The sequence below is a fragment of the Archocentrus centrarchus genome, chromosome 5, assembly GCF_007364275.1.
Source record: "Archocentrus centrarchus isolate MPI-CPG fArcCen1 chromosome 5, fArcCen1, whole genome shotgun sequence".
In the NCBI taxonomy this organism is placed as follows: domain Eukaryota; kingdom Metazoa; phylum Chordata; class Actinopteri; order Cichliformes; family Cichlidae; genus Archocentrus; species Archocentrus centrarchus.
In genome coordinates, this window is record NC_044350.1 from 1091429 (window position 1) to 1115312 (window position 23884).

General features: G+C 39.4%; 1 protein-coding gene across 1 annotated transcript; it reads right to left on the bottom strand.

The window, feature by feature from the left end:
- Window positions 1-7815: 7815 nt before the first annotated feature.
- Window positions 7816-22328, bottom strand: LOC115780320 (acidic mammalian chitinase-like). Its single transcript, XM_030729451.1, has 11 exons — window positions 22310-22328; window positions 21231-21260; window positions 20943-21147; window positions 16049-16105; window positions 15771-15936; window positions 11738-11862; window positions 10730-10853; window positions 9061-9243; window positions 8781-8897; window positions 8131-8257; window positions 7816-8024 (listed from the first exon to the last, which is right to left on the bottom strand). The coding sequence occupies exons 1-11, from the start codon at window positions 22326-22328 to the stop codon at window positions 7816-7818; spliced, it is 1362 nt and encodes a 453-aa protein (XP_030585311.1).
- Window positions 22329-23884: the final 1556 nt, after the last annotated feature.

Consider the following 23884-nt stretch of genomic DNA (forward strand, 5'->3'; position numbering starts at 1 on the left):
CTTAAATTCACTTCTCAAGATTTCACTAGATGACTCTAAGAAAGAAAATGAGCAAATCAGCAACCCCTTCACACACACACACACACACACACACACACACACACACACACACACACACACACACACACACACACACACACACACACACAAAATTCACAATTTAGATGACTTTGAGGGACCGTGTGTCTTGTTCACTCACCTCGGGACCAAATGAAAGACCCAAACAGCTGCAGCAAAGTTTGGCCTTTTATACACCTGATTATGCTATGAAAAAAAAGAAGGTATAGCAGTCTTTCATAATTCCAGGTAATAAATGTACTGATTATTAGGACATGCTTTGATAAGACAGTGTTAAGCATTTAGCTGCATGTAGGCAATCATTTACAGTGTGGCATTCTGTTCACTTATGTGACCCTGGTGTACCTTAGGTCACTGGACATATCACATTATCATTATTGATCAGTTAAATTGTCCTTAGAGCATGATTTATCACCTGATATTCTATTTGTTTTTGGATACACATCATATTGTTATGCTGTCATGGTAACATTACCTGAGGAAATATTAAGTATACTGAAATTTTAGGTTTTGATACAAGTATATGGGTTACCTGCTCAACATGGTGAGCTACAGGGGTCTTTAAAGCTACAGTAAGTATTGTTTTTAGATTATTTAACAGAAACAGAATGTTGTACTCATAAATACACATTAGTGTGTAATTACGTCCATCAAATTGATGCATTCTCATAAACTTAGAATAAATTGATTAAAAATACATAGGAGCTGGAACCAGTTTGTGGAAGCCACCATGGAGCTGGAACCATGTGTCCCCGCCATCTTGAATATAGACAGAAAGGGTGTCTCCTGAACCCTAACTAAGAGTTGGTATCACAGGACACAAACCTGATAACAAAGTTCTGCCTCCCATTCTACCTATGGCACCTCTAGGATGAAACAAGTAACCTTGCAGTCTGAGAGTAAAGTCCTCTCTGGGGAAAATATGATACAATGAGGCCTTTAAGATATGATGTGGCCTAATCATTCAGGACTTTGTACAGTATGTGACAAGAAGGATTTCACAGTGAGGTCTGTAATTTGTAGGACAAAGACACAATTTGTGTAGTTTTGCCTCTATACACCACCACAGTGAATTTTTAAATCAAGCATCAATATATAATTGAAATGCAGACTTTCAGCTTTAAGTCAAGATGCTTTACAATAACTTTGCAGTTTAGCTGAAGTTACAGTCACTTTTATATGTTCGACCCCATTTTTAGAATCTCAAAAGAAAATTCGACTGACAAGCAGTTTCATGAACAAGTGAGGTCTGTGTCCTTGTTATTTATTTGTTATTTGTTATTGTTATTTGTGGGTGGCTGTAGCTCAGTAGGTAGAGCAGGTCTGATCGGAAGGTCAGCGGTTCGATTCCTGGCTACTCCGGGCTACATGCCAATGTATCCTTGGGCAAGATACTTAACCCGAAGTTGCTCTCCGACCGTCCCGTCGGAGAATGAATGTGTGTGAGTGTTAGCTAATTAAAAGCACTAAGCTTAGTAAACACTGAAGTGCTTGTATGAATGGGTGAATGTAAACATGTTGTATAAGTGCTCATACTGTGTAGAAAAGCGCTATATAAGAACTAGTTCATTTACCATTTCATGACAAACAAAGCAGACATAATATTTGAAGTTGAGTCAAAGTGTTGAATGCCAGTGCAAGTGAGAGAGGCCATCATTAGGCTGAAAAAACAACTAAACCTGTCAAAGGGACTTGGAGTGGCCAAATCAACAATCTGGTAATTCTAAAACCCAATGAATGTACTGGCCAGCTCAGCAACAACAAAAGGGCTGGAAGACCACAGAAGACAATTAAAGTGCATGATGACAGATTTATTTCCACGTTTAAAAAAAATCTACCAATGTCAAGATTTAAGTATATCATTGTCTACAGTGAAGAGTCGTCTTTATGAATGGTAGTACAGGGAGTTTAGAACAAGGTGCAAATCAGTAGTTACACTCAAGAATAAGATTTCACTTTGACAGAAAAAATCTGATATAGCCTGCCCAATTCTGAACAAAAAAAAAAAAAAATATATATATATATATATATATATATATATGGCATGGGCATGTATGGCTGGCACTAGTATTGTCCTGTGGTACTGCTCTGATTCAGCCAAAACTGATCATTCAATAATGACTCAAAACCAAAACCGAATGCACAGAGAGACCCACAATCAAGCAGCAGCTGAAGTTGGCTGCAGTAAAGGCCTAGCAGAGCATCTCAACGAAGGACATATAGTTTGGTAATGTGTATAGTGGTGTGAAGAGGTAAAAATACAGAAACTATGTATTTGTCCAACAAATTATAGATCTTTGTAAATTCAAAGTTGTGTTGTGTTTTAATCACTTTCTCTCCCTCAGTGTTCACCACATATCCATGCATTGTAGGGTTTTGAGCTTGAACTTTATCTCTTTTTGGCTGTAAAAAACTGAAGAACATTGAACCTGACCATATTAGTTTTTTTTTTAAATTATTTAATATTGCTACACATCTGATAACACACTGGAGGACAAATAATGATTAATCTTTCTACTGATAAGATAGACATAACACACTGACGTGAATTAGTTCACTGAAGTGTTTCATAATTGTCTTTCTCGGGCACAAATAGACAACATCGGGGTCAATTCTTGGCATCAGAATGTGAAAAAAAGAAGAAAATATTTTGTCCTCAGGTAGTGACAGGTAGAACCTGTCTTAGTTAACATCTGATACCTAGGGTCTGCACTTGGTGTTTCTGTTTCTAAGAACCCAATAATGTTGTCATAGGATCTGCACGTAACTCTGCAGCTGTTGGTGTCAAAGTGCATCTACAATCATTCACAGACATCACCAGCATGACAAAAAAAGCCTTTGCTGACCAAAGAGAACATAAAAGAAAAACTGTTTGGACAATGATTATAAAGATAACATGTTATTTGTTATCTATCGCTCTTACCCATGATTACAAAATTGTTGAAATCTTGGAGTGGTCTTATGATGTTGTTGTTAAATGCAGGTCCGTTGCACACTGATCAATAAAAATAAAGGAACACTTTTTGAATTGCATAACATCAATTAAATCTCTAGGATATTGATCTGTAGTAGAGGGGGTTGTTAAGCAGTTTCAGCTGCTTTGGTGTTAATTAAATTAACAACAGGTGCACTATAGGGGCAACAATGAGAGAACTCCAAAGCACAAATAGTTTTAGATGTGGAAGCCAATGAGATTTTTTCCCTCTTCATCTTGTCTGACTATTTTTTCACTAGTTTGGCTTTTGGCTTGGGTCAGTGTCACTCAGGGTTATAATAGTTTTGGATTTTACATTATAGTTTAGTTTTAGTTCATTTGTGTAACCAATATTCGACAAAAGATACCATTTAAAAAATTTTATTCAACAGCCAACTGTTCACAAGCCAGCAGCATTACATGCTAAATGTTTGTAATATTAAGGACACACATGAACATCAACAGGAAGAAACATAAAGAAAAAAATGAACTCCCAAATCCAATAAATTCTATAAAAACAGTCTCTGACCATGCAGGCAATGAAACATAAACAGTCTCTGGAGGTACCTGTACACATGTACAGTAAACAGTCTCCTGGGATGGAGGCTGTGGAGAATTTTTCTACAGCCTCCACTCAGTCTCAAAATTAGCTGGCTGTGGAAAACAAACAGTCAATAAACACTTTCTAAATAAACCAGCTCAGTAACAGTAATAATTCTGAGTTGGGTGGAAAACACAATCAACAGTCTCTGAATGAAGTAACTTAGGAGCAGAGATCAAAGTCTCTGATTAAAGTGGCACAGGATCACAATTAACAGGCTGAGCTGGCTGAGACACACAAAAAGCAATCTTATCAACAAACACGAAACAGTTTTAGAATTAACAGACTTCTTAAAAGAACATATAGACTTTACATATGCCAGCTGTGAAGCAGAAACCTTCACTGGTCAGAGAAAACCTAACCTTTAAAGAACTCAGGAACACAATGCCAGAATAGGCTCACTCTTAACCTGTGTTGGAGTCTCAAACTCAAAAGGTCATTTTAGGCCTTGTGTTAGCTAGGTCAGGAATTGACTGCTCAGTCCTAGAATCTACTGGATCATGTACAGAAAATTCAGATATTAAGTCACCTGAGTTTCAAGCAGAAAAAACAGTCCCAATCTTTTTTTTTTTTTTTGGCTGGCAGATTTTGCAAACAGAATTGTGATCTGAATGCACTGTTGTGCCAAAAATATTTGCTCTTCCAAGATGAGCTCTATAGATTCTCTATAGGCTCCTCTTGTTAATGTTTGTCCTTTTATATTTATTTATTTATTGATAGAGAGGACAGAGCACAAGTAATTAAACCATAATAGTCCATCAACTACTGCACCTGTAAAAGAAAAAAAAAAACAGCATACAATAAACAAACAAAACATGGAACAATAAATTTGTGGAAAAACACAGCTTGAAAGATTGTGATTGGCCTGTTCAGCACTGCTGAGCCCTCTTGTGTATTTCCGGCTACTTTTCGCCGCAGTGTTTGAATTTATCAATGAGAGAATAACAACCAGGAATAATAATCAAAGCATCAACTTATGGACTCACAAATGTCTGCAAATTCCTGGAGGGAGACTGCTGAAACTATTGGAATGGATACGAGGGAATGAACCAAGTGAAAAAACAGGGACAAATATTTTTGCAGCCAAAAAAAAATTGAGCACAAAGAGTGAGGAGGGGGAAAGTCCCAACGCATATAAAACACCAGCACGCATAAGGTAATTAACACACATAATCCAACTACACAAGCATAAAGTGGCCACGACGTCGGCCCACAAGGACCCAGCTGAGGCAAGCATTTAACCAAGCTAGGTCAAGCCACTCTGACAGAGAACCAGCTTTGTGTGATGGATAATATCAGGATGCAGCTGGATTTGAGCTTTGATTCCTGATGTTATACACCACATGTAGGTGTTGTTAATCTACTGCACTGAGTCTTTCATTTGTCTTTCAGTCTTCCTTTGTCCTTGTCAGAGCACGTGTTAATGTTTCTGTTTATGTTCCTGAGCCTGTTCTTTCTAATCCAGTGTTCCAAAGTGGGGTTTTCTTTATATTATTGTAGGGTTTTTACCTTACAATATAAAGTGCCTTGAGGTAACTGCTGTTGTAATTTGGCACTCAAATTAAATTTAATTGAATTGAAATTGTGTTGTTGTCTGTATAACAGTTAGCTGAATTCAGTTTGCTTGCAGAGAGGAGGAAAATGATAAAGTGGTCTACAACATTTCAGGGTTGGCGATATGGTCAGTGCATTTATTCTCAATGCACAAAAGGACACGAACATGGCGGTGAAGTTTAAACTACACCCAGTCTTGAAACAACTGCTGCTAACAGAACATCAACTATTTGCAATCATCTGCAAAAATAGCAGGCTAAAATAATCAGTTATGAAGAAATAAGAGCAATATGCCAACCCAACCAAAGCAGGCAGAGCCTGATCTTCAACAGTTAACAGAAGCAGTGATGAGCAGTCAGGCTTGTAGCTTTCATTACTACCTATACCTGTAGCTTTGGAGTGTTTTCCACCTGCTTTCAGCTTTGTGTTCATATTTGAACACTAAACAAAAGGGGCACCCGGGTGGATCAGTGATAATGACATTTTTTGCAGAGGTGGGAAGTAACAAAGTACAAATACTTTGTTACTGTACTTAAGTAGAATTTTCAGGCATCTGTACTTTACTTGAATATTTATTTTTTTGACAACTTTATGCTTTTACTTTCTACAATTTAACACAAATATCTGTACTTTTTATTCCTTACATTTTCAAAACAGGTTTGTTACTTTAGGTTTAAGATTTCCAGTCACTTCCAGTCACTTTCGTCTAAATGGAGGGAACTATAACACACAAAATACAATCTTATTTGTGTATCCTCCAGCACTAGGGCTTATCACATACAAAGAGATGAAAGAGGCAAAAACATATCTTATTTATATATCATTTATAGCGCTGTACTCAGGTGTTAAAGACCGAGCACAGGTGTCAGTAAGCTGTGGTCACAGTATTTCAACATCAAACTAGTGCTAGAGAAGAGGGGTGAGAATAAATGGAGTAATGTGTTGTCGCAGGTAATTTCAAATGCAAAGTTTCTATCAGTTCAACAAATACCAGTGAACACACTTTGTCAATCAGCATGTTTGCTAGCTAAAAGTCCAGCTGCTGTATTTCCCAGAATGAGAGAGAAATTCACTCAGAGATGGAGAAAGATATACAAAAGAGGACAGAAGAGGTAGAAGAGAGGTTAAATTTAAAGATAAGGACTGCTCAGTGACATCTGATACACTGGAAATTTAAAGCTTTCATGTAATGGCCTCATTTTTTGATCAGATATTGCCTCTGTATATCATGTAAAGTTATCCTTATATTTTGAAATGTCCTGCAAAACAAACTGAAGTATACTAACTTTGTTGTGTGAAAATACTGCACTTTAGTGCAGGATAAACAGGTTAGTTTGCTGTACTGTATTTACAGTAGAGCTCTGTGTTGGACTGGTGCATAGTGTCTGTGTTCATGGTCAGAGTTAGGTTACATGAAGTGTAGCAGAGATGAATCTGAATTTAAGATCATGATTCTTAGATTCATTCACTGAATCCAACCTTATACCAATTGTATATTGCCAGAATAACAACATCATAAGCAGTATATTGTCAGTGGAGGGGATGGAAATCAGCCAAGATAGCTTCTAAACTAGTGGGTTACATCTTTTTGAATTCAGTTCATCTGCACAGAGCAGTAAACCTCAGAGCAGCTAATCACAGCTTGTACACAAAAAAAACCAACCTGCACTCACAATAGAAAGTTGTGATTCTTTTCCCCATGCAGAGCCACTACAGCTCATATTAGGGTACCTCCACCTGCTGAATTCCACTTGGACTCCTGACTATAGTCATTTTTGTGTTTAGGTGTGGAGTGAGTCACTGTTCTAAAATATAGGGAACAGAAAATAGAACTATTTTTAAAATTCCCTTTCAGTGCTTGTGCCCTACATAACAGATTCAAGCTGTGTACATTCATTAGAAGGATAAGCAGTAGAAAATAGATGGATGGATAATGCTTGTATTTTCATGTAATAGTATTTTATTATTATAAAAATATAGCACTGGGTTTAGTTAGCTTTACACATGGATAGCTGATATAAATGCCCTTCAGTGAGCGACTTTTATTTTCTTACTTTGAGTACAGTTCAGAGCCTGTACTTTTTCACTTTTACTTGATTAAAGAAGTTGAATCAGTACTTTAACGTTTGCCAGAGTATTCTTTAAATATCTGTACTTCTACTAAGAAAGTCTGTACTTTTGCTACCTCTGCTTTTTTGTGTAATGATTCCAATACTCACTGATATATACTCTCCAAGCCTGCAACTGAGTTGGATAATTAGTTAAGAAAATGAAGGAATCGACTGGATACACATTATGAAAACACCAGTAATCTTCACTTGAAACTGAAATAATCAAATTTGGTAGAAATTTGATCATTTCTGTAGGCCCATCAATCATCAGAACATGATTATTAGATTTCATTTATTTTGAAATCTATTTATTTATTCAGTTCAAAAAAGCAGTGAGTCAGATGCAAAAAGTAGTCTTCTTATTGGTTTATTTCTGTTCCTGCTGTAACCTAGAACAATCATCTTCATCAGTATAAGCTGTGACAGGATTTTTTTTATGAAACATAACTGTCACGAACATTCATGAACTCGTGTTTTGTAGTTCCTGCTTCTGTGGCTCAGGGCCAGTTGCAGCACTTGCAGGAGTCCCAGAAGATGAGACCAGGCTGGCAGTGGTGCAGGTAGGTGTTTCCCTGGAAGCACTGGAAGAAGGTAGTCTTGTCAGCTGGGTTCTCATACAACCCATCAGGACGGCCAAGGCAGAAGTTAGTACTTGGGTCCCTGGTGGTGGTGGGGCGTGGAGTGGTTGTAGGCTTTGGGGTGAAACCTGCATAATGAGATATTGAAAAATAAAAGTTATACACCAGAAGAGATTAAACATTTTGTTTTTATCAAATCCAAGTTAGTGATGTTGGCTGATTTATAGTATTTACCCAATGACATCCTGAGGTGGTTGATGAGAGGATAAGCTCCAGCTGAGCAGAAGGATCCACTGAAGTCATCCATATCTATAGTCCAAACATGAGCACCTCCCAAGTTGTTAGCAGTCAACCACTGCACCTGCACAACAGACACATTGGAAACAAGAATGCTTGTAATAATAATAATAATAATAATAATAATAATAATAATAATAATAATAATAATAATAATAATAATAATAGTACAAGTCAATAGAACAGAACAAAAAGGAAAAACACCAGATGATTCTCTTGCTCTTGTGTGTATATGTATATGCATGTGTATGTGTGTATGTATGTATATCCTTCTTTGATTATTCTTTTCTCCTCTTTGTTTTTTTTCTTCCTTCTTTCTTTTTGTTTCTTTTCTCTTTCTCACTCTTTTTTCCTACCCTTTCCTTTCTACCTGTCAGGACTGGTGTAAATAAATAAAATAAAATTAAAATACAAACATTAACAAGACTAGCCTATTAGAAAACTTACAGAGCTATTCTTGGAAAAGCAAATATGTTTGGTACATCAGAGCATTTGGATCATATTCCGATTGCGAAAACTGCCAGACATGACAGGCTTAAAAAAAAAAAAGATGATTCTCTTGCTTGAGGCACATATAAATTGTTTACCTTGGAAGAATAGCTGCGCTGGTCATCATAGCCCAACCAGGCACTGCCATAGGTGGCATATGGAACCTCTTGCTCAGAGATCCATCCAAGGGTAGCAGTATTAATGAAGTCACAGATCTGGTTAAAAAAAGAAAAAAAAAACAGATACATTACACACTGAATTTATGATGATGATACTCTGTTGATTTGTATGTGATTGCCCACAAGTGTTAATCATGACTGCCAGTAATAGGTGACTTTTAGCACAAACTAAGCTGAGCCTTTAATGAACATGTTGTACCTCATAGTAGGCCCAGAATCCAGCCGTGCGAGTGTAGGGTCCAGCATCTGCAGGGCCATTAGCTGGTGCTCCCAGGCCAGTTGCACCAGTGCTAAGACGGTAGGTCCTTCCATAGGTGGAAAAACCTACCAGCAGCTTTCCAGATGGTGCTCCCAGAGATACCCAATGGGATACAGAGGAGTTCTATAAAAAAACAGAAAGGAAACTTCATTTATTGTTTTCAAATCAGTTCTGCCAGTGTCTTTCCATTTCAACCGTGAATCAATAGCAAACTTTTCAGAATTTGGCCAGGTTGGTATTTGAGAGAAATACCTGTATTAGGATACCTGCATGTCTTTGAATCTTCTCTAGAAATCAGTTAGATTGACAAACTGTAACATACAGTGCCATGAAAAGTATTTGCCCCCTTCCTCATTTCTTAGTCCCTCTGTTTATACATCACTCTGCATTTAATCAGTATTAAACTGGTTCTCTTCCACAACATGTCTTTTGTCCTGTCTCCCTACACTCACCCCCACCCGGTTGAAGCAGATGGCAGTTAAGGTGACTGTTGTGATTTGGCAATATATAAATAAAAAGGAATTGAACTGAAATGTTTTGCATATTTGTCACACTTAAATGTTTCATATCTTCTTCTGACTGCTCCTTTTAGGGGTCACCCCAGCAACTTTTCTGACCCCATCTCACCCTATCATCCTCTTCTGTAACACCAACCTTTTGCATCCATGAATCTTTTCCATGATCTTCCTCCTGCCCAGCAGCTCCATATTCAGCATTCTTTGCCCAATATATCCCCCCACCCATCCTCTGCACATGTCCAAACCATCTCAGCCCCATCTCTAAATTTGTCTCCAAAAAGCTCAACCTGAGCTGTCCCTTGGATATACTCATTTCTTAACTTATCCATCCTGGTCACATCCAATGAAAACCTTAACATCTTCAACTCTGCCACATCCAGTTCTGATTCCTGTCTTTTTGTCAGCGTTACCAGCTCTATAACATACAACATAGCAGGTCTCACTACCAGGTATTAAACTAATCTATCTTCACTAGCTATATTCCTTGTATGTTGACCATTCCACCTGCCTCCCTCTTATTTATATCACCCCAATAGAGTTCTTTGCTCTTAGACTGCAGACTGTGGTTCCTAGAGTTTCTAAAAGTAGAATGGCAGTCAAGTCCTTCAGCTTGCCCCTCTTGAGTGGAACCAGCTCCCAGTTTGAATTTGGGAGAGAGAGCCTCTCTTTACTTTAATACAGTGGTTCTCAAACCAGGCCTCGTGGCCCAGTGTCCTGCAGGTTGTAGATGTATCTCTGCTTCAACACACCTGAGTCAAATACAGAAGTCATTAGCAGGACTCTGGAGAACTTGACTGCATACTGAGGAGGTAATTCAGCCATTTGATTCAGGTGTGGTGGATCAGACACACACACACACACACACACACACACACACACACACACACACACACACACACACACACACACACACACATATATATATACCACTATGGGAAGTAAGTATAGACCACTATGGCCAGTAAGTCAGAAGAACCCTAATAAATAATAAATAATTAAATGAGCCTTGATTATTTTATTATTTGTGATTATGAAATCATTCAACAGAACACTCTGATAGACAGCTGTAGCTGTGTTGGTGTGTTTCTTACTATATTATTGTGAATTTGTGAGACAGGGTCCACAGAGCTACCATACAGAGGGCTGTTGTGTCCAGTTACTGCCTCCCAGTGTCCATGGAAGTCATAGGTCATGATGTTGATGAAGTCAAAATGTCTGTTGGGTTTTAAATTTATTAATTATTTTGAGATAAGCATTTTTTTTTAATTGCTGAGGTTCTGTGTCATTTGTAATATGTAGTACTGATTTACAAAAAGCATACAGTCATGGCCAAAAGCTTTGAGAATGACAAAAATGTTGGTTTTCACAAAGTATGCTGCTTCAGTTTTTATGATGGTAATTTGCATACACTCCAGAATTTTAAGAAGCGTGATCAGATGAATTGCAATTAAGTCCATCTTTACCATGAAGAGGAACTTAATACACCAAAAATCATTTTCACTGCCTTTTAGATGTGCTACAAAAACATCATTTCAGTGGTCCTCTCATTTGATGAGGAGAAGACTGGAGCCATTCTCCATCACTGACTGAGTCACTGATTGAGTTAGAATAGCAGACAAGAAGAATGGTGCTTGAAATCACTGTTATTCCTGTGTTAACCACAGTTAAAAAAAAAAAAAGCCTTCACAGGCAAGAATATAGCTGCTAGTAAGACTCCCCAGATCCCATTAAAAATGTGTGGTCAATCTACAAGAGGTGGGTCGATAAACAAAAACCCACTAATTCTGACAAACTCCAAGCACTGATTATACAAGAATGGGCTGCCATCAGCATGGATTTGGCTCAGAAATTGATTGACAACATGCCAGGACAAATTGCAGAGGTCCTGAAAAAAAAGGACGAACACTGCAAATATGTAATTGTTAATGAAAACTTTTGAAACTGATGAAATCAGTATATCAGTACAGCACTGAAGAAGCAAACTTTGTGAAAAATAAATAATTGTGTCATTCTCTGGTCATGGCTGTACTTATGGATACCTAACTTTTATATATATATATATATATATATATATATATATAAAACAAACTCAACCTTACGGTGCAATATTGTTGACTTCGTATGCTCTGTCAATGGTCTGACGTATTCCAGCAACATTGGCTGACAGCAGCAGCTTGGTTCTCCTGTTGTCGTTTGCATCATCCTCAAAGGCTTTGGTCAGCTCCTATAGGCACAACAACAAAAGCAACTTAAAACCAGTCAGAGAGCAAAAGGATGATAATTGTTAATGGCTAGTGAGAAAGAATATTTTGGTTTTTGTGAGGAAATAGTGACAATATTTACATTAATACAATTAATACATATAGTGATGGGGTAGAAAATACAATTGTGACATAGTGAAAAGATAGTAAAGAAGAAAAGTGAAAGAAAACATGGTAGAGTACATTTACCTTCCATCCATCCATCTGTACCAAGCGTACAAAGTAAAGTAAAATCTTTGACAAGAGTTTTGCAAAAGGTGTTTCTGTATGTATTTGCTGTGTGGGCATATACTTTAGTTGTACTATTCATGCATTTCTGTAAGTGTGTGAATGTGCAGAAGTCACTTTATATATATCATCCAAGGTGGACTCTCAGTGGCAGGGGAACAATATGAGAACAGCACCCCCACCAAGGTTGGAGACAGAGAAGTCCTGGAAGAGCATATTGGAGAAGGATGCAACACACAACACCAATGTTCAGTGGTTAGTGGATCAAAGAGCAGACCACAGAGACCTCACTGAACAGGCTCCAGTAAGTATCACAGTGACAGATATCCAAGAAAGAGTCTCACATATGAAGAGCTGGACAGCACATACACATGTCAGGGCCTGGTGGCAGTGGTGCAGTGGGTAGGCGCTGACCTTGGGTTGCTGGTTCGAGCCCGTGTCCCTGCACTGTGTTGTGTCCTTGAGCAAGACACTTAAACCAGTCTCTGGCCGCATGACCGCAGATGCTCGTCTCTGGGTGAGTGATCTGGAACGATCATTTCGTTGTGCGCCTTGCGCGCACAATGACGATGAGCTGAATCTTACATCTAACCTACTGGTTAAAAAGGTAGCTGCACTCCATGAGCACCTGGCAGCACAAATTAACCAGCTGCTAGAGGCTAAGACACACCCAGAATGGCTGACTGAAAGAAGGACAGTCTCCAAGGACCCCCAGAAGGGACCAGCCCCATCCAACCATTGGCCAATACCCTGCATAGCAGCTAAGATGAGCATGTGGAACAATACATGAGCGGGGCCAAGAAAGGACTTGACAGAGATACCAGGGGAGCAAAACACCAGCTACTGGTAGATAGAGCAGTCTGACCAGCCCATGCACTGCCTGGATTGATTACAAGAAAGCCTATGACTCGATGCCGGGTCCTGGAATACCGAGAACTATAAAGCAGGACTCTGAAGAGCCTTTATCAATAACTCAGTGGGAATGTGGAAAACAACACTAGACTAAAAGCCAATTGCATGAGTCACCATCAAGTGCAGGATTTATCAAGTAGATGCTCTGTCCCCACTACTGTTCTGCATAGATCATCAATAAGACTGGCTACAGATTCAGACTGGAGAACTGTAGTTGGATGATAACAAAGAGAGGGAAGGTAGTCAGAACGAGGGGGTTGCACTACCAGAAGGTAACTTTGCAGACATTTAAGACAGCTATTTGTGTGTGGAATCCCACATACAAATGGGAACCATGAAGAGGAAATCTGCAACCTCCAAGTACCTACGGAGAGTAAAGAAAGTCCTGAACAGTGAATCGAAAGAACAGGATCCAGGCTATCAACACCTACACCCTGCCAGTTGTCAGATACCCTGCTGGGATAATAAGTTGGCCAAAGGAGGAAATAGAAGCCACTGATGTTAAGACAAGAAAGTTCCTTGCAATGCATGGAGGGTTTCACTTGAAATCCAGCACCCTGAGACTGCAGGCTAAGCGGAAGGAAGGTAGCCAAGGACTGGTGAGTGTCAGAACCTAGATGAAACAACGAAGATCCATGAATACATCAGGAAGATGGCCACAAAGGATCATGTGCTTAGTTAGTACCTCAGGCAGCAGAAACCTGAGAAAGAAGAAGACGAGGTGGAAGAAGAACAGGAACCATCATGGAAGGACAGGCCTCTGCACGGGATGTACCACCAGCAGATAGAAGAAGTGGCTGACATAGAGAAATCCTACCAATGGCTGGACAAGGCTGGACTGACAGACAGCACAGAGGCACTAATCATGGCAGCACAAGAGCAAGCTCTGAGCACAAGATCGATAGAAGCTGGGGTCTACCACACCAGGCAAGACCCCAGATACAGGCTGTGCAGAGATCCCCCTGAGACAATCCAGCACATAACAGCAGTGTGCAAGATGCTAGCAGGCAGGACATACATGGAACACCATAACCAAGTGGCTGGCATAGTATGCAGGAACATCTGTGCCGAGTATGACCTGGAAGTCCCAAGGTCAAAATGGGACACGCCCCCAAGGGTGGTTGAGAACAACAGAGCTAAGATCCTGTGGGACTTCCAGATACAGACAGACAAACTTATGATGGCTAACCAACCGGACATCGTAGTGGTGGACAACCAAAGGAAGGTCATGGTGATAGACGTTGCAATACCAAGTGATGGCAACATCAAGAAGAAGGAACACGAGAAGCTCGAAAAATACCAAGGGCTCAGAGAGGAGCTGGAAAGGATGTGGAAGATGAAGGTAACAGTGGTCCCCGTGGGAATCGGAACATTCGGGGCAGTGACCCCCAAACTGGGAGAGTGGCTCCAGCAGATTCCTGGAACAACATCCGAGATCTATGTCCAGAAGAGTGCAATACTGGGATACTGCACAAGACCCTCAAGCTCCCAGGCCTCTGGTAGAGGACCTGAGCTTGAAGGGCAAAAAGACTGCCCTTAGGGGTGAGCTGGGATTTTTTTGGGGGTTTGCGTATTCTACCTGTGTTTGCGTGGGTTTTCTCCAGTCATTCCGGTTTCCTCCCACAGTCCAAAGACATACAGTTACTGGGGTTAGGTTAATTGTGATCCTAAACTGCCCATAGTGTAAAATATTTGTCTGTCTCTCTGTGTTGGCCCTATGATGGGCTGTGACCTGTATAACTTGTACACTACCTATTGCCCTATGACAGCTGGGATAGGCTCCAGCCCTCCCACAACCCTGAAAAGGATAAGCGGAAGAGAATGGATAGATTTGTAGATAGAAAATTATTAAAAAGATAAGTTGAGATCTGATGGATTACCATGTGTCACATGACAAGTTTGGAGTGAGACACAAAAGGCCTCAGGAATGCTACCAGCCACATGTCATGCTAACTTTTTTTGTGTTTTTTTCTTTTTTTTTTACCTTCCTCATCATTTTTTGTCTTCTAGGTTACTTTTTCCATTCCCTCCTTTTTGAGGGATTTGTGTTTGTCTTATTATAATGCATAAAAGCTCAGTCTGTCTGCCAGCAAACTCCTCCTACACAATTAGATATTGAGCAACTGAACTTGGAACACAAATACATCTTAGGCCCCTGAAAGTTCTTTGTATATTAGATATTATGATAATGTTTTCTAGCAACCACCTCTCAAAAAGGATAAAGTTATCCATTTGTAGTGTTTAAGCATCAATAACACCTTATAAAAGCATTGTATAATTTTAAATTCAACATCTAACATCTCATCTGGTAAATATTGTAAATAATTATCAAAAGTTTAATGTCAGACAAAACAACAGTTCAAATGTACTGTAATGGGATTGTAAGCCATGTGAAGTAGTCCTGTCTAAAACCCCACTTTTTCCCAGCATGTCATTCTGTGTATCTTTGTTAGGTGTATGTTATCGACATACAGACTGGTAAAACATAAATGCAACAATAAAAAAATTAAGTTATGAAATCCTCTTTTACTGCATGTGTGTATATTTAATTTAACAAAATCTTGTGCGCCATTTTTTTTATTATATGCTGAATGGGGATGGACCGTGTCTGACTGACAAGTGTAATAGTGTTCTTGTTTATCAACAACCAACCAAAATAATTAAATGGTAGAGAAAACACTTAGATTCAACCTTGTATTTAAAATTTAAAGCTAATGTGAGCTGTGTTTACCGTGACCAACAGAGTGAACTTCTGCTTGTCCTCCTGTGGGCTGCCATTGTGTCCAGGATATTCCCAATCCCGGTTGAGCCCATCAAATTTATGGGTGTGCAGGAAACTGATGGCATGATTGATGAAGGCTGCACGACTCTCAGGTTTGGCAACCATGGCAATGAATCTGATGAGATGCAGAGAAAAAGAACTGTGACATCTGCTCCAAATTAAAGTAGTAAAGGAAGGCTTTTGAAGTGGATATACTCTAAATGTGAACCGGTGTAGATGAAACTTACGGGCTCACTCCATTGACTGTTCCTCCAACAGACAGCAGAGTCTTCAGTGCAGGGTTGCTTGTAAAGGAGAGGGAGACACACACAGGCATAACCTTAAATAATTAAAGAACACCTTACTTCCAGCCTGACTGCTGGCTGCGTATTTCACCAATTCACTTCATGGGTTATCTGAAAAATTTACTATTATTAATTGCTTATTCCATGCAGTTAAACGGTTATATATTTAAATATAATCTTTTTGATATATGAAGACTTGCTCCTTGTTACCTAACAGAATCTTGATCACATTATAGTTTAGTTTTACTTAATTTTTCCTCTTTTTTTCTCTCTCTAATTCAACAAGAGAACCCCAAAACAAAAATAGTTTTAGAAGTGGAAGCCAATGAGCTTTTTTTCCCTACCTGATCTTTTCTGAATATTTTTTCACTAGTTTGGCTTTTGGCTAGGGTCAGTGTCACTCAGGGCTATCTTGATCCTGATCAAACCACCTGAAAGGACTGAAACAGGTTAAAAGGCCTGGCTGGTTGCAGTAGGTGCAGGTGGCAGTGGCAGTTTCATTCATGTAGCACATTTCATTATACAAAAATGGGCTTAAAACAGAAGATAACAACATAAAAATCTGGGTGGGTTTGCAATGCCTTAGTGCAGTGAAAACAGCAAAAACAAACAACCAAAACCACAGATATTAGTGCTGACCTATGTAAACACAATGGTTTTGACCCTCTTTTTGAATGTTGGCACAGATGTTATTGATCTCAGTAGCAGACAGTTTGTTCCAAAGAACTGAAAGCACCCTCAGCATACTTGGATCTGATTCTAGGAACATTTAAAAGATCTGCACATAATGACCTGAAAGGTTTGACTGGATTCCTGCTACAGGGAGCATGTCAGAGATGCAGTGGGGGCCAAGAGATTTGTGAACTAACCAGAAGGATTTTTAATGTAATTCTTTATGGGATTGGGAGCCAATGACGTGATCTCAGTCCTGGGGTTATATAGTCAAATTTCTGCATACCCGTAAGGTGATAAAAGGTGTATAAAAGTTTTTGATGTATGTAGATGGTATATCATGTTGTGATAATGATTAATATTGTGATATACCATTTATAGATGAGAGTGAATGGGAATGTCTATTTTGTATTTGTAATTAAATGCCTAATAAATACTGATGCACACATGCTGCCATTTATACATTGCTAATATTTGCTCATTTAAAACTCTTAACGCCACATAATAGTTAACTCTTAACATTTTCAGGTCTGAGCTTTGACTGGGTCATTGCAGCACTTTAATTCTTTTCCTTTTCAGCCATTCTGTTGCAGATTTGCTGCTGTGCTTGGCATCATTGTCCTGTTACATGGTACACTTTTGGCCATGCTTTAGCTGTTAAACAGACAGCCTCATGTTTGACTATATTTTGCTTTACAAAGGAGTTTGTGGTTCACACAATGTCTGCCAGGTACCCAAGTCCAGTGGGTCCACCTTTTTGGGCTAATATGCTGTGTTTTGTTTTTGCCAAATGTCGAGCAGTGCGTTATGGCTAAATATCTCCACTTTGTCTCATCTGTTCAAGGGACATTGATCTAGAACAGGGATCCTCAAATCCAGGCCTCGAGGTCCTGTGTCCTGCAGGTTTTAGATGTGTCCCTGATCCAACACACCTGATTCAAATGGCTGAATGACCTCCTCAGTATGCAGTCAAGTTCTCCAGAGTCCTGCTAATGACTTCTATATTTGACTCAGGTGTGCTGGATCAGGAATACCTCTAAAACCTGCAGGACACTGGACCTCGAGGCCTGGATTTGAGGATCCCTGATCTAGAACTTGTAGTTTGTTCAGATGCAATTTTACAAACCTAAGTCATGCTTTCTAAGGGTGGCTGTAGCACAGGAGGTAGCGCAGGTCACCTACTGATCGGCAGGTTGGTGGTTCGATTCCTGGCTGGTCCAGGCTTCATGCCAATGTATCCTTGGGTAAGATACTCAACCCCGAGTTGCTCTCTGATGCGAGTGTTGGAGTAACTTAGTTAATCATAGAAGTGATGGTGTGAATCCCTTAGGCAGTATTATTAGAAAGCACTGCATCAATTTTCATTGTTATGCAGATGATACTCAGCTTTACCTATCAATGAAGCCAGATGACACACATCAATTAGTTAAACTGCAGGAATGTCTTAAAGATATTAAGGCCTGGATGACCTCTAATTTCCTGCTTCTAAATTCAGATAAAACTGAAATTCTTGTTCTCGGCCCCACAAATCTTAGAAACATGGTGTCTAACCAGATACTTACTCTGGATGGCATTACTTTGGCCTCCAGTAACACTGTGAGAAATCTTGGAGTCATTTTTGACCAGGATATGTCCTTCAATGCACATATTAAACAAATATGTAGGACCGCTTTTTTGCATTTGCGCAATATTTCTAAAATTTGAAACATCCTTTCTCAGAGTGATGCTGAAAAGCTCATTCATGCATTTATTACTTCTAGGCTGGACTATTGTAGTTCATTATTATCAGGCTGTCCTAAAAGCTCCCTGAAAAGCATTCAGGTGATCCAGATGCAGCTAGAGTACTGACAGGGACTAGAAAGAGAGAGCAGATTTCTCCCATATTGCCTTCTCTTCATTGGCTCCCTGTTAAATCTAGAATAGAATTTAAAATTCTTCTCCTCACATAGAAGGTCTTGAATAATCAGGCCCCATCTTATCTTAAAGACCTCATAGTACCATATCACCCCAACAGAGCACTTCGCTCTCAGACTGCTGGCTTACTTGTGGTTCCTCGGATACTTAAGAGTAGAATGGGAGGCAGAGCCTTCAGCTTTCAGGCGCCTCTTCTGTGGAACCAGCTTCCAGCTTGGATTTGGGAGACAGACACCCTCTCTATTTTTAAGATTAGGCTTGAAACTTTCCTTTATGATAAAGCTTATAGTTAGGGCTGGATCAGGTGACCCTGAACCATCCCTTAGTTATGCTGCTATAGGCCTAGTCTGCTGGGGGGTTCACATAATGCACGGTTTCTCATTCACCTTATTTACTTTGTTTATACTCCACTCTGCATTTAATCATTAATTGATATTAATCTCTGGCTCTTTTCCACAGCATGTCTTTCTCTCCCCTCAGCCCAACCGGTCGCGGCAGATGACTGCCCCTCCCTGAGCCTGGTTCTGCTGGAGGTTTCTTCCTGTTAAAAGGGAGTTTTTCCTTTCCACTGTCGCCAAGTGCTGCTCATAGGGGGTCGTTTTGACTGTTGGGTTTTCTCTGTATTATTGTAGGGTCTTTACCCACAATACAAAGCGCCTTGAGGCGACAGTTTGTTGTGATTTGGCGCTATATAAATAAAATTGAATTGAATTGAATTGAATTGAATTGAATGGGGTAAATGTAAACTTGTTGTATAAGTGCTTTGAGTGCTCAGACAGAGTAGAAAAGTGCTATCTAAGAACTAGACCATTTACTGTTCTTCTTAGAGAGAAGAGGCTTTTTTTCTGGCAACCCATTTAAGCACTTTATTTTACAATAAGCCATACCTCTTTTTCTTCTTTTGACTGTTCCCTTTAGGGGGTGCCACAGCAGATCATCTGTTTCCATCTCACCCTATCTCTAGCATCCTCTTTTGTCACACTAATCCTTTGCAGGTCCCTGCAAGCCATACTTGTTAAGTCTTTTTCTAGTATTCCTGTCTGTCGTCAACTTTAACATTTAACATGCTAAACATGTTCTCAGCAGGGTTATAATAGTTTTGGATTTTACATTATAGTTTAGTTTTAGTTTGGTTTAACTTTTTTTCTCTAATTCAGTTAGTTTTAGTTCATTTTCAGAGTGGTTTTGCTAATTTTTATTAGTTTTTACTTTTGGTTTAATGCTTAGTTTTAGTTTTTCATACTTTATCAGGTGCAAGAGTGATTATTGTGTAATGCAAACTGAACAAAAGACACCGTTTAAAAAATTGTATTCAACAACCAACTGTTCACAAGACAACAGCATTACATGCTAAATGTGTGTAATATTAAGGACACACATGAGCATGAACAGGGAGAAATATAAAGAAAAACATGAACTCCAAAACTCAATAAACTCAACGACAGACTTCAGCATCAGTGCAGCAGACTAACGACATCTACATGTGTGGAACAGGTCCTCATTTTTTGTGCTCAGTTTCTTGGCTGCAAACATATTTGTTCCTGTTTTTCCACTTTCTTCATTCCTTCATGTCGTACTCAAAGAAACGCCATATGGGACTCTGCTGCTTTCTCGGCAGACTGCTGCCAATACTTTATGGACCAGCGCGGTGAGCACGCTGACGCACACACACACGCACACACATGCACATGCACACACACAGTTGCCCAATGGCGCTCCCAGCTTAAACTTGGAGAGCGGAAAAATAATTTCATATTAATCCACAAGGGTAAATAAACTGACAACCAAGAACACGAAGGTTGTTTTATCTATAATGTCAGTTAGTTTTGTAAACTCACAATACAATTTTAGTTAGTTATCATTTTTTCCTTTTAATTATAGTTTTTATTTATTTCAGTGAACGAAAATGTTTTTTTCAATTTCAGTTTTTGTTTTTTTGTTTGTTTTCATTTACTATAATAATCCTGGTTTGCAGTTGAGGTTGGGGTGGCTGTAACTCAGGAGGTAGAGTGGGTCTACTAATCATAAGGCTGATGATTGAGCCTTTGCTGCTTCGGTCATCGGAGTGTGAATGTGTATAAATGTTGGATAGAAAACAGGCATAGAAAAAATGTGCTTGCATGAATATGAATATGCTTGCATGTAGAAAAGCACTTTACAAGAACACTCCATTTACCATTTTTAACACTTAATACTGACAATAAACATCTGAATATTGGTGTCCAGCTTGAATATGATTGCATAAACTCACACATTCTTGAGGCTGTTGAGGCTGCCGTACAGCTGCTCATCGTTCCACTCGATGGGGCTGATCTGGTTGAAGCTGTTAATGGTGGCCAGAGCATAGATGACATGGGTGCACAGGAAGGGGTCGATGTTGTCTGGTGTGAATTTGCCAGTGCCTGGTCTGTATTGGGCCCAGTTAGTCATATGGCATGCCAGCTTAGTGGACGAAGCTGAGGGAAGACAGCGAAAGGACACTGATTACAGTGATCATCTTGGTAGCAAGAAGACTCGATCACTGAATGCAGATACTTACCAATGTGTAGAATAAATAGAATGCCCAGAGCTGAAATAAAGAAATAGGAAAATTGGGTGAATACATAGTTTATCCTAGAGGAGGATAGAAGAAAATGGTTCAATTCAGTCCAATTTTCAATTAAATTTGGTTTTGAGAGTCATTTCAAGGCACTTATTATTGTAAGATAAAGACCTTATAACATATGCAAGAGCACAAGCACTTAGTGGCGGAGGGGAGGAAGAGGGTGCATGCTGGAAAAGTCCTCCAATGCAAAAATGGAGTCCCCATCCAATGCAGAACCTCACCTTGGGACTACAAGAACTGTTGTTTGACACATATACACAAACTACAGTTAGGGCCTGTTTCCCCACTCAAAGGTGTAGGGAAACAATCTTCTTGTCCATCGAGGTGAACACCAACCTACAAGCACTGAACTGGGAAGATATAAGAAAATACAAGTATAACCACCTGTGCCCACTGCCTCTCACCAAGGGGCAGAGTGGAACATAATCCAGCCCTTCTCCAGGATACATTAATGCACAACCCAAGCTGTGCATTGATGTTGGCCCGACAGTATTTAATATGTACCTCTCAAACTCCTTCCTTCCCGGCTGTAGCTCAGGAGGTAGAGCAGGTCATCTACTAATCAGATTCTTTTTACTAACGTGCAATAAAAAAATGCTGGGGTGACTGAGACATGCTAGGAAAAGTGCTTTGAGTGTTCAATTAGAGTAGATATAAGAACCAGACCATTTATCATTTCACCAGAGAGGTGAAATTTCATAGTCCTATAGTCAGATTTGTCAGACTGCCAGAGCTTCTGGCAGTCTGGCTGCTGCCCGTTCTACACTGTACTAAACCTATTCAGTCCATATCACAAAGCGCAGTGATTGTAACTTCTGTCAAAATTATCAAAATAAAATTGCACATGAAATCATTATACTGTCTCACTCATCAACTCTATTATAATAATTATTATTATTATTATTATTATTATTATTACTACTACTACTAATAATAATTTATTTCAGGATAAATAAACAAAGTAAAATTCATGAATGAATGACTGAATTAATGAATGAAAGAATGGCATTTACCTATGAGGAGTTTTGCCATGTTGCTGTCTGTTCCACTGGTTTCCTTTTGTAGAAATGAGCTTCTGAATGATCATAAATCAATTTCATTCAATGGCATAACATACACAAGTAAGAAAATCTGGTATTACATGCTGCTGCAGAAAAAAATTCTCCTTAATTCATCAGTTGAACACTAAGTGAAATTTTACAGACTGAATTTTAAACAGACACAACTCAGTCAAGACTCTGATGTCCTACTATATTCTAAATAATTACTTATCAAAACATACACAATCTTATAGAATCCTTAATTTTAGGCTTACATGTAGCTACTACGACGTGCACTACAATCTAACCAAACCAAACATGATGTTGATTTCATTACCTTTCTACAAGAAGTACTAAAGCAGACTTCAGATGTTGCTGGACTTGGTCAGATTTATATCTTACTCATTCATGACTAATAGAAAGTGCCAAAGTTCAGGTGATAAGGGCTCAAGGTGGTGGGAGTCTAATAACCCCCTTTCCTGGTAAGACCTGGCAAAGTCAGTTAAGAATTTGAGAATCAGATAAGCAACTGATATTGCAATGATAGCTGTAATTAGTATATACTATATTCCTGTGACCCAATAACAGTAAATTATGATAGTAGAAGTAGTGAAAAAATAAGGTGGATATATATTATGGCAATGCCAGAGTTCATAAAAGGGGGAAAAAGCAAGGAAAAAAAAGGAAAAAAGAGAACATGCAAAAAACAAACAGTACCTGAAAAAAGCACACACTTGTACTGTATATAGCGCCTTGAGGCAACTGTTTGTTGTGATTTGGCACTATATAAATAAAATTGAATTGAATTGAATTGAATTGAATACATATGAAAAAAACATGGCTACACAAACCAACAATGTTGTTTTGTTGTGTGTTTGTGCGTGAGTGAATAATAGAATGTGAATGCCTGTTTTTGTCACACAATGTTAGATTCAACTCATTGTGTGCACAAGGCACACAACGAAATGTTCTTTCCAGATCACTCATCCAGAGACGAGCATCTGCAGTCATGCAGCCAGAGACCGGCGCTACCGTTAGGTAATGTGGTTTAAGTGTCTTGCCCAAGGACACAATGCAGTGCAGGGACGGAGGCTCAAACCTGCAACCTTCTAGCTGCAAGGCGAGCGCCTACCCACTGTTCCACTGCCATGAATAATGAGGGCAGAAAGCCCTCATTATACTTAATAATGAGGGCAGAAAGCCACAATTCCCCCCCAGAAGCTAGAGGCAGATAGAGAAAGACCAAGGAGACCCAGACAAACTGCAGCGCCCCCCCCCAATAACACTCAAGGCCACACATTTCAATGACAATTGCATGCCCACCCCAGCAGAAGGAAGAGAGAGGCCCCAGCACCCCCCACCTCGGGGTGGCTGTAGCTCAGGAGGTAGAGCGGGTCACCTACTGATCGGAAGGTCAGCGGTTTGATTCCTGGCTACTCCAGGCTGCATGCCAATGTATCCTTGGGCAAGATACTTAACCTGAAGTTGCTCTCTGACGCAAGCGTTAGAGTGTGAATGTGTGTGAATGTTAGATAAAAGCACTTAGCT

Excerpts from the sequence above, each read along its gene's own strand:
- LOC115780320 (XM_030729451.1), bottom strand. Across the intron at positions 10,854-11,737 it reads GAAGTCAACAATATTGCACC|ACATTTTGACTTCATCAACA; the intron begins GTAAGGTTGAGT and ends AAAACCCAACAG. Across the intron at positions 8,258-8,780 it reads AGCGCAGCTATTCTTCCAAG|GTGCAGTGGTTGACTGCTAA; the intron begins GTAAACAATTTA and ends TCTGTTGTGCAG.